At 37.4% G+C, this 18,805-nt stretch overlaps 1 protein-coding gene across 1 annotated transcript in view; it reads right to left on the reverse strand.

Annotated features, from left to right (window-relative positions):
* adamts2a (ADAM metallopeptidase with thrombospondin type 1 motif, 2a) overlaps positions 1–18,805 on the reverse strand; it is a 58,397-nt gene extending 39,592 nt beyond the window's left edge. Inside the window, exons 1-2 of the mRNA XM_039694043.2 lie at positions 18,584–18,805; positions 15,226–15,629 (exon numbers count right to left, since the gene is read on the reverse strand). Coding sequence (XP_039549977.2) covers positions 15,226–15,629; positions 18,584–18,668 — 489 coding nt within the window. The 5' untranslated portion in view covers positions 18,669–18,805. The remainder of the gene's footprint in view (positions 1–15,225; positions 15,630–18,583) is intronic.

Consider the following 18,805-nt stretch of genomic DNA (forward strand, 5'->3'; position numbering starts at 1 on the left):
GGCAGACGGGACATGTTCAGGGTCTGGCTCGGCAGACGGGACATGTTCAGGGTCTGGCTCGGCAGACGGGACGTGAACAGTCTCTGGCTCGGCAGACGGGACGTAAAGAGTCTCTGGATGGCGGAGGTCATCTTGTGCAGCATTCACAGCATTCACACTCATTTTGCTAAGCTAATAGTGCAATAATCTTTTAAGCATAATTATACATAGCACTTTCAAATATTGGGTAAATAAATCACTTTTTTAATTACATAACATTTTGATTTTGATGCTTTTTAGTTCAATATTGAATTAAAGTTTATTTACATTTGACATTTCTCTCACCTCGTCGCGATCTTTATGTTTTCACTTCGTCGCAATTGATTTGTAAGATTCATATAACGCTGCCTTAGCAACATTAGGTGAAAATAGTCACACAGAAAAATCACCGAACAGTCTTCACATTTCAAAAATGCTGCCTCCGTAGGTTTTTGGAACAGAACAAATGTCTCAATGCTTTAAAATGAGAACTAAGAGAGATATAATTGAGACAAAGTGCTTGTGTGTAAGAGAGAAAATAGATGTTGAAATAGAGGGAAAGAGAGAGAGAGATAGAGACAAAGTATTGCAGTCCATGAGACAGTGAGGAAGTGCAGTGCACTTCTCCGGTATGAGGCTCATAAGACGCCAGACTCTGACATAACACCAGGAGGCTATTAGAAAGCTGTTTATATAGTGTAAAAAAAGAGTTTTACATATGATGAAAGAGAGGCGTGTGGGTGGTTGGGTGTAATGACACTAATGACGATGGAGTGTGATGCTAATGTGATGAATGGAAATGGTGAGAGATAGCTTTCTCCAGCTGTCTCAGAAATCATAAAGAAAGTCATAAACGTTTGGAATGACACAAGGATTAGTAAACGATGACAGAAAAATTTATTTTGAGGTAAATTATTTCTTTATTCAAAATTAAATGAATGCTATACCAGCAAATTCTTGAAAAGAAGCAAAGCTTCTGAGATGAATGGAAATGCCCTCCAGGTATAATAAAACTCTTTAAAAGAGCGGCATATCATGAACTAGACTGTCAGTCAGGAATATAGTACATAGAAGACCAGCTTTGTTTGCTTTGGATCCTAGATGAGAGCAGTTTTTCCACAGTTCCTGATGACCGTTATTCAATACTAGCCTTGAGAGAAGCTAAGATTTAGGTTTCTATCACGATCGGATTTGGACTGTTTCCAAACATGTGTTGGAAGAAAATGGGATATTAACCTTGTTTTTAAACATGATTTGCTTCATTCAGAACTGTAAGGATATCTGCTTTACAAAAGCAGTGACTCGTGTTTTCATTCACACAGAACATTTGCAGTGTTTTTCATTCGTCTCGTTTTAAGCAAAGCCAACGAGCTTATGAGGTCTTTGATTAGTCGGACTTATGATGATGGGCTTCCTCATGTGTTTTTGTTGGGACAACAGAGCTGATTGATCTTAAATCAGATATCATATACTGTATATATTCAAATGTTTTTAGCAACTTTGTAACTTATCTAAATGTAAAAAATAGACGAAATAAGCATGTACAAATAAATATCCAATATTGGTCATATATCAAATAACGTCCGATAAAAATCATTACCATCATCTGATAACTGATATGGTACTGGAATATAATTCCAAAAGCCTACAAATGCTACAACATGGCCTCTCTAAAGGGATAGTTCTCCCAAAAATGTAAATACAATCATCATTTACTCTCCTTCCTTTTATGTTTCCCTGAAAAAGTCATACTGGTTTGGAACCAGACATGGCAGAAGAACAAAAACAAGTCAATGATTACAGAATTTTGATTTTGAGGTGAGCCGTGTCCTTATTCAAAATTATATGAACTCTATCACACTTCATCTTTTGTGAAAGTGAATTTTAGTAGCTACCCATGTGGTATTGTGCCAGGCCAACGATTCATGTCAGATTACTCGAGGATTATTGAATCGTGATTTAAAGCAGAACCCTGAGTGTGTGTGATCAGACACACAGCAATTCCACAGAGAGAGGCACAGCCTTACATGTTCCTTCTGATCATTTATCTCCTGAGCCGGGCAAAGACAACAACGTTCCCCGAGCCAGACCTACTGCTTTTTATTTCCACAACCTCTCCAATGGCTGGCCTGTATTTCATACAGACATCTCTTCTCCTTTCTAATCAACTGACAGAGAATATGAGCAGCTCTGAGAGAGGAGGAAGAGCTCTGGAGTTCTTTTCAGATTTTTTGGTTTTGGTGCAATCAAAGGATGACAGATGAAAGAGGAGAAAAGAGCCAGAATTCCCCAATTATGGCAAAGAGTTAAACAGGAATGTTGATGTGATGAAGCAATGACGGTGGGTTCTAAGTACTGGAAAGTATTTACACACATGTGCACACACACACACGCTGTATATGAATCAGGTCAGACCTCACACAAACGCACAGTTTTTCCTGTCAGGGGTCTTAAAAAACCAAAATTCAGCACTTTCAGTTCCAGCGTTGCTTCCTAAGAGCATTAGAAAGTCCAGCCAAACAGCTAATAACATATTTAAACCTAGAAATTGACCTTTTTTCAAAATTTTCAGTGTCAGCTCTCACTGGAAATCTTTTCTATCAATGGGCCTATCGGTAACTGAAACCATGATCTCATGTTACAGGCTCTTCGCCACATCATCATCTGAAAGGAATTCATTGACTTTTTCCTTTCTCTTTCCTAAACACAAGGAAAAACTGACACTAGCATCTCACACTTGCACTTCCACAGTTAAAACCAGGTTAATCCCTGGTGTTTCCTTTGAGAAGAGATTAAAATCAAACAGCAAAAACCAAAATAAAATACTGCTATAGCTTGTCATATTTCAAGGTATTAAGAAGTAATCAATAAAAATAAAAAAAAGTCACACATCTGCAGATAATAGGAAAAACGACCATAGCTAAAAGATCGGTCGACCAACTGCAAATGGGAAACTCCCGCACACTATCAGAACTTGCATTTAAAAACTCTTTAGCAATGTTTCGGTCTCACGACCTTCATCAGGCATACACAAATTTTCAAACTCATCCCATTTAAGAGCACATAACCATTAAACAAGGCTACACCTGTAACCACTTTGACTAATTGTAGGCACATAATTACCACCACATTATCAACGTCATTGTATCATCACAACAATCATCGAAAACAAAAGAAAAGAAAAACAGTCAAAGCAATCCAATTTATAGCATCACATTAAACAATGCTTCGTCATTCATTCCTCAAGGGATGCCCCTAATTATGCTAATCTATTTGTTTTTTTGGGGGGGTTTTTTGAGCAGAGTCATGTACTGAATGCAGAAAGTAATCCTTTCTAGCCTTGGTTAATGGTCATGTGCTCTTAAATGGGATGAGTTTGAAAATTTGTGTATGCCTGATGAAGGTCGTGAGACCGAAACATTGCTAATAAAGAGTTTTTACATGCAATTTCTGATACACTCTTAGAAGAAAAGGTTCTATCAGCACTACGTATTTGGAACCCCTAAAAGGTTCTATACACTCTTAAAAAAGGGTTCTATATAGAACCCTGGGGTTCCATACTTGGCCAATAGAACCTTTTACCAAAAAAAAAAATGGTTCTATATAGAACCATTTTGGAGTTCCATATATGAAGCAGGGTTCTAAACAGAACCATTTCTTCCAAGAGCGTAGTTTGCGGGAATTTCTCGAAAGTCTCATTATCTCAAACAATTTGCTTCTCAACTGGAAAACAAAGCACAAATACTGATTGAGAAAATGCTTTTTTTGCAGTGTTTACTCGCCTGGAATCTCTGCCAAGAAATATCACTTTAAAACAGTGTTGTAGCACACATTCAGCAACACTGGGCCAGAGGGAGAGCGAGAAACAGAGCAATAAGGGAAACACCTCTTTCTCTCCATGAACCAACAAACCCAAACATTCACGTCCTCCAATAATTCGAGGAATTCAGATATGAGCTTCTCATTGTGAGTTCAAGTAAGTACAGCCTTAGGGAGGGACTCCTTATCTGGCTTATGACTCTCTTCCCAGTCCTCCATGAACACATGCGAGTCAAGTCTTATTCCCTCCACAGGAAGGAGAAACGTGTGTTTAAGGTATCAGGAGACTTCTCTGAAGCAGGCCAGACCACTCTCCCGCTCTCTGTTTCACAGCTGCCACATCACAAGACTCTTAAATCGAGGTTCACAATGAGAGCGCAGAGGTTATTCCAGAAATGAGAGCTGTCATACATCTGGAAGGCAACTCCCAGACAATCCCATGCCCAACGCTCTTGCTTCATTTCATTTGTACCACTAAACCGCTCTGTTACTTCAGCACACTGAGCAGTGCGCTCTGGAATTTGCAAACCGTTTATTTCTTTCTTTCCCCGCCACTTTATGTTTTGGAGAGTGTTGCTGCTGGAATGTTAATGACATCCTCAAAGCACTCTGGAAGATTTCCAGGCGACAGGTGCCAGGAGATTTCTGTAGCAATCCCACCTGACTAGTGTTCCCCTTTCATCCTCCGCCACAGTGCAATGGCACACACACAAACGCTGCAAAGTGCCACCAAGTCCTGCTTAAGCCACCCATGAAAAAAAAAAGAAAAAGAAAAAGAAAAAAACACAGCCGGGTTTCTCTCAATTTTTTCAATTAATTTGAGACAGCTCAGAGGTCACTTGAGACTCTCAGCTCTAAGCTTGTGCACCGCTCTCATGACGCTGCCTAAACCCAGACTGAACAAACCTGACATCAAAAAGAGAGCGTTCAGAAGATTAAAGGCTTTCGGTTGGATCTTGAATCCGAGTATTGTACACTCGGTTTCATCAAAGGTGGAGGGAAAGGATATCGGCATAAAGAGTCCACTTCAAGAAATGCACACAAGTAACACCAAATACAATGAGTAGGGGCATGTACATATACATATTTTCAAGTCAGTGTCTTTGTAGGCCAAAACGAGGAAGTGAGTTAGCATTTTAGCACTCCCGGTTCCCTCGCTCTAAAATCTATGGGATTTTTGAATGGGTTTTTGCTAAATCGCCTGAAATAAGGTCTGTGGCAGTGTTGGGTGTAACTAATTACCAAGTTGTACCAATTTAATTACTTTTCCATTGAAAATGTAAAGTAAGGGATTACTCTTAATTTATCTGTAATTTAATTACAGTTACTTCTGATGTAATTGAGGTAAATAAATACTGTGTATAGATCAATCCGATCTCACAGTGATTCGTCTGCATTTTATGAGGTGTCTAAATTGTACAACTGCACTCGTACAAATTTGTATGAATTATTGTAAAAAGTGTGAAATGTCATGAGATCAGACATAAAACAATAGTGGGTTTAACATCAAAATGTATTGTCTGATGCTAAAAAGTATGTTTTTATAATGTAACCTTCTCCACCTTGGTCAGTTTAAGGATAATTCATGCAATTTTATATATTTATTTGAAAGAATTAAAACAGATTCATGTCTATCCTTGTATTATTCAGCTGGTTAAGACTGATATGGGATTTTGAATTAAGTAATTAAATACTTTTAAAAGAGAGTAATTAGTACAGTAATCTAATTACACTGTTGAAGAGGTAATTAGTAACTAGTAATTAATTACTTTTTTAGAGTAACTTACCCAACACTGGTCTGTGGTGAACAAAGCCTCTAAATATTTTCACGTTTTGATCTATGACTTAAAACACACCAGTATAACCTGCTTATGGTTTTTCAACTTTATATAGGCTTCAAAATGTATACATTTTGAATTAACTAGTAAAGATTATCTTGATAGACAAAACGAGTAAGGGTCACAACTCTTTGTTAAACACGGATCTTATTTTTTGCGATTTTCCAAAAGTCTATGGGGAAAACGCATAGCTTTTCGATCGAGGGAACCCATGCGCCGCTAGCTTCCGAGTTGTCCTACAAAGTGACGTCATCAGTCCATGAATAACGTAAAAAATAAATAAATAAATAAATCTAATAATTACACAATTTGAGGGTGCTTTTACTGGGAATGTGAGTTCACTAATGAGCTTTTTTATGGGTGTTCATTTTAATGGGAACAGCATCTTCTCTGATATTAGAGGATTTAAGGCACTGTTCTTTATCAGAAATTCAGCTTGTATACAGTTTGCAATATATCATTACTTAATCTCAGAGCTTGTGGTAGTTAGTTTTAAAATATTTCCATGTTATTTTTTTAAGGAACAATTTCTACTTCCTCAACCCGACTGTTGCGCTGCATTAAGCTGGTTTCTTAGGATGCGTTTCTATTATACAAGTTTTTTTGTATTCAACACGAGCACAAGTGTCATGGAAAGACAACACAATGGCCAAAGACTTCAGTGTGATTGTGTTTTAACAGAAATTAATTTAAAGATACCATTTCACAAAGAGAGTTTCCCATCGAAAAAACACTGTAAAAATGTTTGTTACATTCTGGTTTTGTTATTTGAATGTTGTGTCATGTTTGTAGTGGTGGAATGTAACGAAGTACAAATACTTTGTTACTTTACTTAAGTACATTTTTCACGTATCTTTACTTTACTTAAGTACAATAAATAGTGCCTACTTTTTACTTTTACTTCGTTACATTTTGCAGCAATTATTATACTTTCTACTCCACTACATTTCTACAACTTCTGTTACATTTTCGTTACATTTTCTGATCAGTTTTTCCCCTGCCAAAACGTAATCTGACCATCCGTTCGTTGCACGTTTGTCTCACCAGTGACGTTTGGTTGCCATAGATACAGTATATCAACCCGGTCACACTAAATGCGTCTCACACGCAGTGTGTTTATCATGCAACTCATACGTGGAAATTTGTTTTTACGTGCATAGGAAACACACCGTGTGTAATATATGTTTGGTTTGGTTAGGATTATGGCAAGCCAAGAGGTTCAGAATTACACCATAAATGAATCGCGTTTACTGCCAAACATAGTTATTAACATATAGTAAGGATAAGCATGATATTGCCTAATTGCAAGCTTGTTTCAGAAATGGTGACATTTTTTTTCCATCATTATTGAACATCATTATAGGAGTAGGCTATTAGGTTGAATGAGTTAGAATTAAATATTTTATTAATCATTAGAAAATAGACATTAAGATAATAAATTGTTATGCAAGTACTTTTACTTTTAATACTTAAAGTACATTTAAAATAAAGTACTTTTTACTTTTTACTTAAGTATGGTTGTCATTGTGTTACTTCTACTTTTACTAAAGTAAATATTTATCTGGGTATTTGTACTTTTACTTAAGTACTGAGATTCAGTACTTCCTCCACCACTGCATGTTTGTTACCCCAAAAATGGTATTTTGTCTTTGTGCCTACGAGCCCCATATCTCTTTATGATTTATGGACAGGCTATGATGAACTCGGATTCATCATGTAAAGCCTTTTATTTTACCACAGAATTATCATGGTGGTTTTCAGTACTCTAAGCTAAAAAGCATATTTTGGTAGTTCCAGTAGCTTAGTAAATTAGCATTATATAATTTAATGAAATATGGCTATATGTTATAAACAGACACCAATATGTCATTCAATAATACCTGAAACATTGTCACAGTATTTTCTACAGTGAATTCATGTAACCACAGCTGTCAGTTTTTAAATAAAACTGATAAAAATATGGTAACACTTCCTTTTACAGTCCAGTTACCCATATGTACTTATTTTAGTAATAACAATTACTGGGTAATAACTAGTACTAACGCTGAAGCTACCCCTAAACCTACCCCTGTTCCATGTACTTACCTTATATTAGCCAGTACTTTCTAAGTAAGTACACTGTAAGTACTGTACTGTAAAAGGAAGCGTTACCAAAAGTATTATATGAAATCAGATTACCTAGTTGACCTAATTACTCAGTTGTTAGATGACTAATCAACTATAGAGGGCTATTGCTAACAAAGAGTAACACAAACATTCGCTCCTGAGTCAAGAAGCCAAACAAGCAGCAATCAGACTAATGAGAAAATGGATGCCTGTTTACATAAATGGGGCTTTTCATTTCCAATTCAGTATTCCAGATGTTTCTGGATTCCCTGATGTGCTGGACTAATGATGTCAAAATTACAAACGAATGAAACAAAACGTCTCACATCTCAGCAGTGGAATAAATTTGTAAGATGACACTTCATGAGGCTTCCCCTTATTGTGACTGCGGGCTGTAAAAGGCGCAGTGTGTAATTTCACACATAAAATAATTATTGTTACCAACAGGTTTCCCAGAGCACTCTCCAAACTTCATTGGTCAACCACACAGATAGTCCCACCCCCAAACTCACACTATTGGTTGAGTAGATGTTGCTATGTCCGCCTATGGAGATCAAATAAACAAGACTCGAACAAGTAACAGTCACATTGTTTACACTTTTACACCTCGAATGCCTTACGTATAACACTCTAATACAGGATAAGAGAATGAAAATGACACACTCCACCTTTAAAGACACACCTTACTTATCCACAAGCCCAAATAATCCCCTTGTACATTGTGCTAAGCCTCACTGAGTAGGAGTATCCTGCTAATTTCATGTTTCCTGTTACAAACTAGCTTTAGTTGCAGCAACAGCTTGTGCCCCTGCTGGAGAACTAAGGCACAAGCTCACAGTGCACCTCCCACTCACTTCACACTTAGCAGGGGTTCAGACCTCACAGCGCGCCACTGCCCCAGTCATCTCCAATGAGCTCTGAGCTCCATCCACTGCTCAGTGAGGACACAATGACACTAACTCGATGCTCTCCTTGTTTAGATTAGTTACAAACAGGAAGTGAGTTTAAAGGGATAGTTTAAAAAAATAAAATTCTGTCATCTAGGGGTGTCACTATTCTCCAAATCCTCAATTCGATTATATTTTCGATTCTAAGGTCACGGTTCGTTTCTCGATTTTTATCAATCGGCCAATCAGGATGCTCTCTGTCTTACATGCACTTCATGAGGCACACCAGCAAGGTCTCTCGCTCTCTCCCTCTCTGCCGTTCGCGCTATACGGTTTGGAGTAGAGCAAGACCGATATATCGGCAGGCCAACCTATCGGTATCGGCAGTTATAATGGCCGATATATGAATATTTCAAAAATAAAATAAAAACGGACGAAACATGCTTGAACCATGTCATAAGTGTTGGAGTTGTATAGTTTGTCCACCAGAGGGCACTCTACACCATCCTTGTTGGCAACACTCGTTGAGTTGGTCACGATACATACATTGCTTGAATAACAATTAAAAAGAACATCCCCATCAGTTCTCTTAACTCAAATAAGCATGGCAAAATTTGTGACTATCATGTCCAGTTTTGCTGCTGTCAAATAAGCCGAAAGTGAAGCGGAATTAGCTAGTAATAGTTACGTTACGTTGTTACAGTGTAGTTAACTGACTGTCTTTTTAACTTTTGACAATGTGAGTGAAATATTTCTTTAATAGTGCGTGACAGTTATAGCAATGAGACGTATCATCTCTCCTTGGCCTGTTATATTGAAAATGTATGTTTTACAATTTGCAGTATGACATAATTCATAGCTAAATTATGGCTCATCATAGACTAGCTAACCATAAAGCTAGCTAATGCCACTATCATCAGTCTGTTCTGTTGAAAAGAAAAAGTTAGAAGTTAGAAAAAGAAAAGTTAAATTGCATTATCATATTATTTTAGTTAAAACTCATAAATAACTACAAATAACTAATGTTAGGGAAATCTGTTAATGTTTTGTTGCGCGTTTCTGAAAAAATATATATATATATCGGCCGATATATCGTAATATCGGATTTTAAAACCAAAAAAATATTTGTATCGGCATTCAAAATCCTTTATCGGTCGGGCTCTAGTTTGGAGCACAGTTTTTTTTCTGTCTCGGTATGCACGGTCACTCTTGCTCGCTCACTCTAGATTCAGGGAGATTTTCAGTAGCACCTCAGTGCATTACATGAGATCCACAGGGAGGAGTCGGATCAAGATCCAAGGGGTGGAGATGGGTAGGATTAGGGTTGGGTTTAGGGATCTGGATCCGACTCCTCCCCGTGGATTTCATGTTCTGCAGTGAGAACCATCTCGAGATTTTAACAAATGTGCGTGCATCAGGGAGCCGCTATCAATATGCTATCAAAGGTCTATAGATGTGGTGTGGAGCTCTCTATTCTCGTAGAATAAGAATGATTATAAAAACTTTTTATAGTTAAAGATATCGTTATAGTTCTTAGTGTGAGTGCATGATGCAGTAGTGGTTAAACACGTCAGCTTTCAGCTATTCAGATACCCTGGTTCTAATTGCAACACATAAAAAACAGCCACATGGTCATTAAATTTATGGATCTGGTTGACAAGGAGTTGAAATGTGTCAGAAACCTAAAAAAGGGTATCAAGCTACATCCTGATCAGATGTTTGTGTTACAGACATTTTTGAAGAAAGCATGGATGTATCATGACATGCCTATAATATCCCACAATGCATTTGCAGCATATTCCTTGCACAAATGAAAACTGTTGAAATGAGTCACTGACACCAATGCCAATACCAATGTTTGGTACCAATTATGGACTGTTACAACAAGTTTGTGGAATTACACATTGAGCAAATAAAAAATATAATCACAACAGCCTCCTTATAAGCATATTCTGTTCTAGGAAGAATGTTAATGAAGAGCCTAGAGGAATGTTGTCTTGTCAAGTCAACTGCATTTGACCTTCCACCCTCAGCAGACAGAGGTTAACGGTAGAGTAGACAGTTTGGAGCAGCTAGCAATAGCAAGTTAGCTTTGAAAGCATGAGATCCCACCCTCCCTTCAGAGCATCTCTAAAACTGTGGCTCGTCCAAAACACAAAAACGCATTTTTTTGCGTTTACCTCATTTCTCAAAACACATTACATTACTATAATAATGAACGTTAACAACTATAATAATGACTGACATCAGACAAAAATATATAGTTTTAATAGAAAATTATGCAAAACATTTTCATGGCTGGCAAGAAAATATTTTTAAAAAATGATCAAATTTTAAGTTACTTTTGCGCATTTCAGAAACAACCCCCTATGCCAAATTTTTGTACTCTAACACAAAAATAAGGGCACCTTTTGCTCTTCTATATAGAATTTGGACATGCATAATATGAATATCCATTAATTATCTGTTGATTAAGAAATGTTTGTGTTCCTTAATCTCCATAAAATCTATTCTAGCCTCAGGAATTACATAATTCTGTTCTTCCACAAACTCCTATTATGTAAGAATTAGGCGTGTGTGTTTGTACGTGCGCATGTGGGGGGTTCAGACATTAAATATGCATGGAACTATGCAGTCTGCATCAAAAACAGTTAGGTTGTGAGGTCACATGCTTTGAATGTGTCATTGAGTGTGATATTGTACAACAAAGATTTTGCTGTTCAATCTGAGGACTAGAATTCACTAAAATAGACTGGAACCTACTGATATCGTCATTTAGTTGCACGTATTTGCTGTCTGCATGGATTTAACACTTGATTTGAATAAAATCATTTGTACAAAAAAAGTCCAATTTACTGCGAAACACAATTTGCACGATGCATGTTCTCCATCCTACAGCTAGGTTGTGGGGTTACAACACACTTCCGCAATCTGACATAGTTTACTGGGACTGTGCATCGTTTACCACTGCGATCCAGATACCAGAACTGACTTTTTTAAAGGGATACTCCACTTTTTTTTGGAAATAGGCTCTTTTTACAACTCCCTCAGAGTTTAACTGTTGAGTTTTACCATTATTGAATCCATTCAGCCGATTTCTGGTTCTGGCGGTACCACTTTTAGCATAGCTTAGCATACATCATTGAAGTGGACAAGACCATTAGCATTTCTCCAAAAAAAAAAAAAGACCAAAGTGTTTTGATATTTTTCCTATTTAAAACTTGACACTTCTGTAGTTACATCGCGCACTAAGACCAATGGAAAATGTAAAGTTTCGCAGCTTCACATCATTGCGCCTGCTGCACTCATGGTACGGCAGTAAAGTGATTGATTATTACGCAGGAATTAGAGTATAGTTCCTAGCCATATCAACCTAGAAAATCACAACTTTACATTTTCCGTCGGTCTTAGTGCACGATGTAACTACAGAAGAGTCAAGTTTTGAACAGGAAAAATATCGAAACACTTTGGTCATTTTTTTTTTGAGAAATGCTAATGGTCTTGTCCAATGATGTATGATAAGCTATGCTAAAAGTGGTACCGCCAGAACCGGAGATCGGCTGAATGGATTCAATAACGGTAAAACTCAACAGTTTAACTCTGGGGGAGTTGTAAAATGAGCATATTTCCAAAAAAAAAAGTGGAGTATCTCTTTAACTGATAAAAATGTGCTTGACCACTACACCTGTTTATATTGGTCTTCTCCATTATTTGTCCGTCATTTGATAAATTACTGATGCCATGATCGATTGAAAATGAATATAAACAAAGCTTGTTTAAATAAAATTCTGTTTAGCGCCTACATTTCTCTAACAATAACAGCACAACGTGAACAGCACCCAGCAAATAGTGCTTAGTTTAGTGTATGGAAAGTTTTTGTGCTGAAATACTGCAAAACTTTTTAGTCAATTCACCCCTGAATGTGCAAAGAAAAGTGTCTAAGAATAACACAATTACCGGTTAAAAAGCGGATCTGCTGAATTAGACTGCATTTAGCTAAAGGGTAGGGAAGTTCTCCCCAAATGCAACATTAAATTCCTTTTACTCTTTCATGAGGAATCTAAAAAGGTGAACGTTTCCCCTTTAGATTCCGTCTCCGGAGTAACAACCCAGTGGGTCAAATGGAATAATCCAGAAATCCACTCTACATCGACTAAAAGCCAGGCCCTGCTCTCCTGTGGTGCTGTACGTGTCTGCGAGTTCACTGCAGGGCTACTGTTCCCCCGCCTCTCAGCCTGAATTGATGGAGGAGCAGGGGCTTGTACTTGTGAGGTCACTCCAGAGTGTTTTCCGATGCTGCCCAAACATGCGCTAAACCCTACGTGCTCCAGGCGCAGAAATCTAACACCCTCCGTGTGAGAAACGCCACAAAGTTACAAGTACAGACAGTGGAGGGCATGTGTATCAATCACTGAAAGCAACAGAGAGTGGCTGCTCTCTCTTTTCCTGAAAACCACTTTCCATTCAATCCGACATCTTTTTGGTCATTTCAGGATTTCCATAAATTCACAAACGTTCACCCAAAAATGAGGGAGAGCAAATGATAACTCTCATGTTGTTCCAAACCAGTAACCTTCTATGTTCTCATCTCTTTTTGACTTATAAATTAAAAATTGCACACATAAGACTTAATGGCCCAACACTTCACTTAGCCTTGGGGTAGTACTACTCCATTGTAAAGTCCAATGTGGTAAATCCAAATCATACAATGGCCAATGGAACACACTCGTCACCAATGTGGATGTAAATCCAATTAAGATTTAATGTGATTATTGAGTCATTTCGTGCTTTTGAAAGCGAGGCACGCATGTTAGCCTTTAAGAACCCAAGCTGAACTGCGCTTGAATGAACAATCACTTCTTCTTTACCACATTCAAACCACCAAAGCATATGGTAATTCCTTCCAATTTCATCCGAGATACAAACACATGAATAATATCTATGTCGATCTCTAATTCATGGACAACAGCCAAGGCCGAACAGCTTTTCAAGGGCGATTTGTGAGGTGGAAAATGGTAGCAAATACTTGATGTCGTCCCTCTGTATATAAAACAATGTACAGCACACTCTTGTGATGTCAATAAGCTGCGACTTGCAGCCTTTTTTCAGTAGAATTAACCATGCCAGTCAACGCACAAAAACCCGGCAGGAAGGACCTCTGGCGGACATCCAATAGCAAGTCGCTAAATAGCCTCCTCAACAGATAACAGCGGTTAAGACACACAACTGATCTGAATCATTGTATTTCTACATGAGCAAATGCCATTCAATTTATTACTTTTTATCTAAAATATAATTACTCTAAAATGTCATGTCGTGCAATCAAGTAAAAAAAGAAAAAAATACCTAACTGTTGTTTTAAGATGATCTCAATGAAATATATTCATAAAGTAATTCACAATATGTCCCTTAAGTCTTCATTGTCACATGATTCTTCAGAAATCATTCTAATATGCTGATTTGATGCTCAAGAAACATTTCTCTTTACTGCTGTTTTTGTTGCTTAATGTTTTAGTGATAAACTAGCATTGGGCTAAGTGAGATCAAATAAAATAAAAACTTATATTCACTAAGGATGCATTAAATTTATCAAAAAAAAGATTTAAAAGAAAAAAGAAAAAAAGAAAAAAAAATGTATCAAATATTTTCCACAAAAATATTAAGCAGCATAACTTAAGTTAGCCATTACATATTTAAAACAGTAAAATCCTATACTAAACCTAAACTAATATTAACAACCTATATATCATTTGAAAGCTTACAATCTGTAGTTTTAATATTTGGTGATTGATTTTTAAAAAAAAATAAATTACAGAAGTAATCTATCAATTTGCAAAAAGAATATTTTCATACTCTTAAGGCATATCAAGACCTTTATTTTGAAATAGTGATGAACATTAAAATCATGGAAAAAATATAAAAGATAACATCCCTTATTTTGTTTTAGAAAAAATGTTTTATATATAAAGAAAAAAAATATAGATTTGCCATTTGTGATGTGGCAGCGAGTCATATTATTTTTATGTGATTATTGAGGTTGAATTCATATCAAAATATGCCAAACTTCCCTTACTACTTCTGAATTTGATGCCTATTTCATAAATTGTATGAAAATTGTGGAAATAATGGTTCAGATCACTCAAAACACAAATGGAAATGGAGGCGCCCTTATATAGGCAGTCTGGTTGTGCCCTAGTGGAAAAGTTTGGTACTGCGCCCAAACAAAATCTTACTGAAAGCTCATTTTTTGAGATATCAACCTAAAATTAGAAACACAACTTCCAGTTTTAAAGTCCACTGGGTTTTGAAAAAATATATTTTATATAAAATATGAATAATTAAATTTTTACATTTTCATAAACTCTAACTTTTTTTCTGTTTCACTTTCTTAATTTATTTAACTTCTACAAAAATCTGCAACATCTTCTTTAAAACAAGACCAATCTTACATCTATATTCCAAAGCATTCTTGAATTACAACCATTGGCATCAAGTCATTACCCTACTAGATGAACATCATGCAGTAAATGCTTTATACGATAGAGCAAAGAACTTACCAGGCCATCGCAGTTGCTGATAGCCACTGATGTATCCTTCACATTGGTCACATAACCCACATATAAGCAGTCACTGGGCAACAAGGGCTCAGAGAGTGTTTGGTTATCGTCCTCAAGCCACTCCACCTTTGCTCCAGGGGCCACGAGCCTGGAATTTAGCCTGAGGCGAAGGTGAAACTCCTGACCGAAAACAGTGACGTTATAAAAGAGTGTCTCCTTGTGCCTCAGGTGGTCCTGCTCCGCGTCGGTCTCTCCATGCTGGCTGGCCTGCCTCCTCTTGCGCCGGTGGGACCCCTGCCCACTCAACCGGCTGGCAGAGATGGCGTGGGAGAGGAAGCGCCCGTCTGCATCCACACTCACCGGCCTCACTAGCCCATACTCCCTCAAGACATGCTGCAGGGAATCTGTCAGGGGTAGGCACACAGGTACAAACATTCATATGTGCACGCAAACACAAAGTCAATAGATTTCACAGTAGAAGCTTAAACGGATAATCCACCGTTTTTTCATATTAAACTATGTTATTCCCATAATACTCAGTAATATCATCACTTGTGAAAAATACTCTATATATCTTATATATGCACTAAGCACTTGCTGTGGTATTCCGCCATACATTATAGTTATCCACTTTACATGCTTAGAAAAGTGCAACGTTTTATTTTGTCACCATTCTTGGTCGAGTTACACTACTCGTGTAACTGTATTTAAATAGGGAAAACGTGGAGGTGTTTGGTCGCTTCTCTGCTTGGATCCAAATGAATGAATTGGGCTAAGTAAGTGCTAACAAAGGGTCTCGCGCGCCAGAGCGATTTAGTGCACGCACTGAGTCAAGACAGGTAAGTATCAACTCGTCTTAGGTAAGAGAATAACATAGTTTAATATGAGAAAAAAAACCGGCGGAGTATCCCTTAACAACAATTAAAACTCAAACAATCTCGAGAACAACTGCAATACTTCCACAGCAACAACACATGGAAATTGTGTAGCCTATTTATAATTACATCTTAAAGTTTTAGGTGTAAATATTTTAACACTATGGTTAAAATTAATGTACTATATTTTAGTTTGATAATGTTTTTTATTTAAAGTTTTGTATTTTTAGGGGATTTTATGGTACTAAATTATATTTACGCCGTATTTGTAATCCATTTATTCACTTTTTCAGCATAGACCTGAAAATTTACTTTCCAATTTTAAAACTGTCGTAAATCTTGAATGCTTACTGTGCGTTCACACCAGACAAAAGCCTCAAAAACCTCAAAAGCAAAATTGACGTGTGAAAAACAAAAGTTTGGTGTGAAATTTACGTACATCACGCGTGTCAGAATTGAAACCCATTGGCGGCCATCTTTTTTAATGTTGATCGAGCATTCATCGAGAGAGTCACTGCTCTGTATTTGCTTTGGAGAGCAGAACAGCAGCTTGGGGATAATCGTCGCCGTATTTGTGTCCACCGGACCCTTTGGAGGCGAACCGTTTGACGAGTTTCACCATTTGCTCGCTCCAGGACCTGCGCATGGATGATGGCCGCTGTCAGCGGTACTTCCGCCAGTCCGCCAGATTTTATTTGGCCGCAGTACCAAATGTTTTCACTGGGTGAAATTGGTCGCCCATTCATTTCCAATCCGTTTTTTTTTTCCAAAGCCATTTTTGACCATGAGGAGAACAAGTGTGACTATTTTTTTCAGGACCATTTAACCATTTAACTATGTTTTGTGTTCACATAGCAAGTGCCAAAAATGTTACCAAGCTTCATCATTTCGATGAAGAAGAAAAAAAATCTTAAATTAAACTTAAAATGTTTTGGTAACAATGTACAAAGTAACAATGAAAGATCTATGGAAACATATTGCATTGAAGAGAGTTGGTAAGTTGCATCACCTTTTGCTCAACTTGTGCTCTAGGCAAGGAGAAATGAGAAATGCCATCACCTATCGCAGAACCAGCCAAGTGCAACATGTTTCAGGATCAGCATCTTTGGAATCAAAATTCCAATCAACCAATCAGATTTGGGGGACAAGTTTATAGTTTATGTCAAGTTTAAGCTAACACCCAGGGTTAGGTGATTCTATATCAGTGTTATTCACATATAATTTCCATCTGATTTTAGGGATAACTTATGCAGGTTTAGTTTTAGGGTTGGGGATATATTTAGGATTACATTTTCAGACACTAATGTTGTTCCAGGATCAACAAAATATGTTGCCCCTTGATAGCGGTAAGCTGTCAACAGGCAGGTTGAGTAAATGCTTGATCAATTCGGATTTGAATTAAAAGTATGAACATTAGTTATTTAAACAAGGGTAACAACAACAACAACAACACATTAGTATTGTGCTGCACAATACAACCCTATATCCGTCATGAGACGATTTAAAACACCTTAAAACACCTCTTTTTTTATGGACTCACTCAGATTATTTATGAGAAATATTAGTGTCAGATGGTGGCACAGCTTATCCCCGAAAGCATCTGACACACCCCACAGGGGAAAAAAGGTAAATTTGCAATTCTCCAAAATGCATATTTTTTTAGAGCTGCATAGATTTTTTTGACAGTACAGCTGTCATGTAATTAATTAAAACAAAACAGCTTTTTAGCATAAAAAAATAAGGCGACTCAACACTTTTCTAATGTGCAGCTGAAAACTAATAGGCCTACCTATTTGACAAAAACTGTGTATTTTTTTTTTTTTTAGAATAAGGGGTAGTCTAAATCTTACCCCATTGTCCCTTCCAATGTGCCATGCATTCCTCTCATGCTGATGAGAGAAGCAGCAACACATTTGGCTGCTCTGTTTATGCATCCTATGCATAAGTGTCCTTCACTTCACTAGGAAAGAGCAGCTTACAGCAAAGTAAACACAATAATATGATTTGGCTGATCTTATTTGTAAAGTAATGTGCATGGTTCTTATGTCTAATTTACTCTTGTTTATAGTTATCTTGACAGTAATGTCGACAGTTAGCCTATTTCAAGCAGAAGACCCCTTCTCCATCGGCTGTTTTCCATTATTGACAGGTCGCATGGATTTTTGCACTTCCTTTGAGTTTCACGTCAACGCGTTAATCCTAAATAGGCTATAATAAGATGCATGTTGCATTATAACGTCATTTTTACTCAGACAAAAGTTAGATCTTCCCATTTAGAAGCCATGAAAAGTTCCAGATCTACTCAAATTCAAGGAAACCGTCGCTGACAGTAAAATCATTCTTAAAACTCGTGCATCTCTATAAAAGTACAAGTTGCTGAAACATGAGTTGCTGCTTCATACAGCTGGACACCCGAACGGATCCGGATCTCCTGCATAAAGTAACCGTGATCAGTACTGACAAATAAAAACCTTTCTACGTACCTATACTGTTGGCGATGTAAAGACTATCTGCGTGCTGAAAGTGAAGGAAAATAATGAAGAATGCACATCCAGGAGTAACATCCATGGCAGGTCCGCGGAGAGGGGAGAGCGCACGGGCGAAAGGCGGACTTTGAGATCTCAGATAAGCGATCCAGCAGCGAAAGCTACCCCCACCTTCCCCCCTCCCCTTTCAGACTGACTGCAAAGTGCACCGGGGAAGAT

Source organism: Pimephales promelas, chromosome 19, assembly GCF_988280905.1.
Source record: "Pimephales promelas chromosome 19, fPimPro1.hap1.1, whole genome shotgun sequence".
Lineage (NCBI taxonomy): Eukaryota > Metazoa > Chordata > Actinopteri > Cypriniformes > Leuciscidae > Pimephales > Pimephales promelas.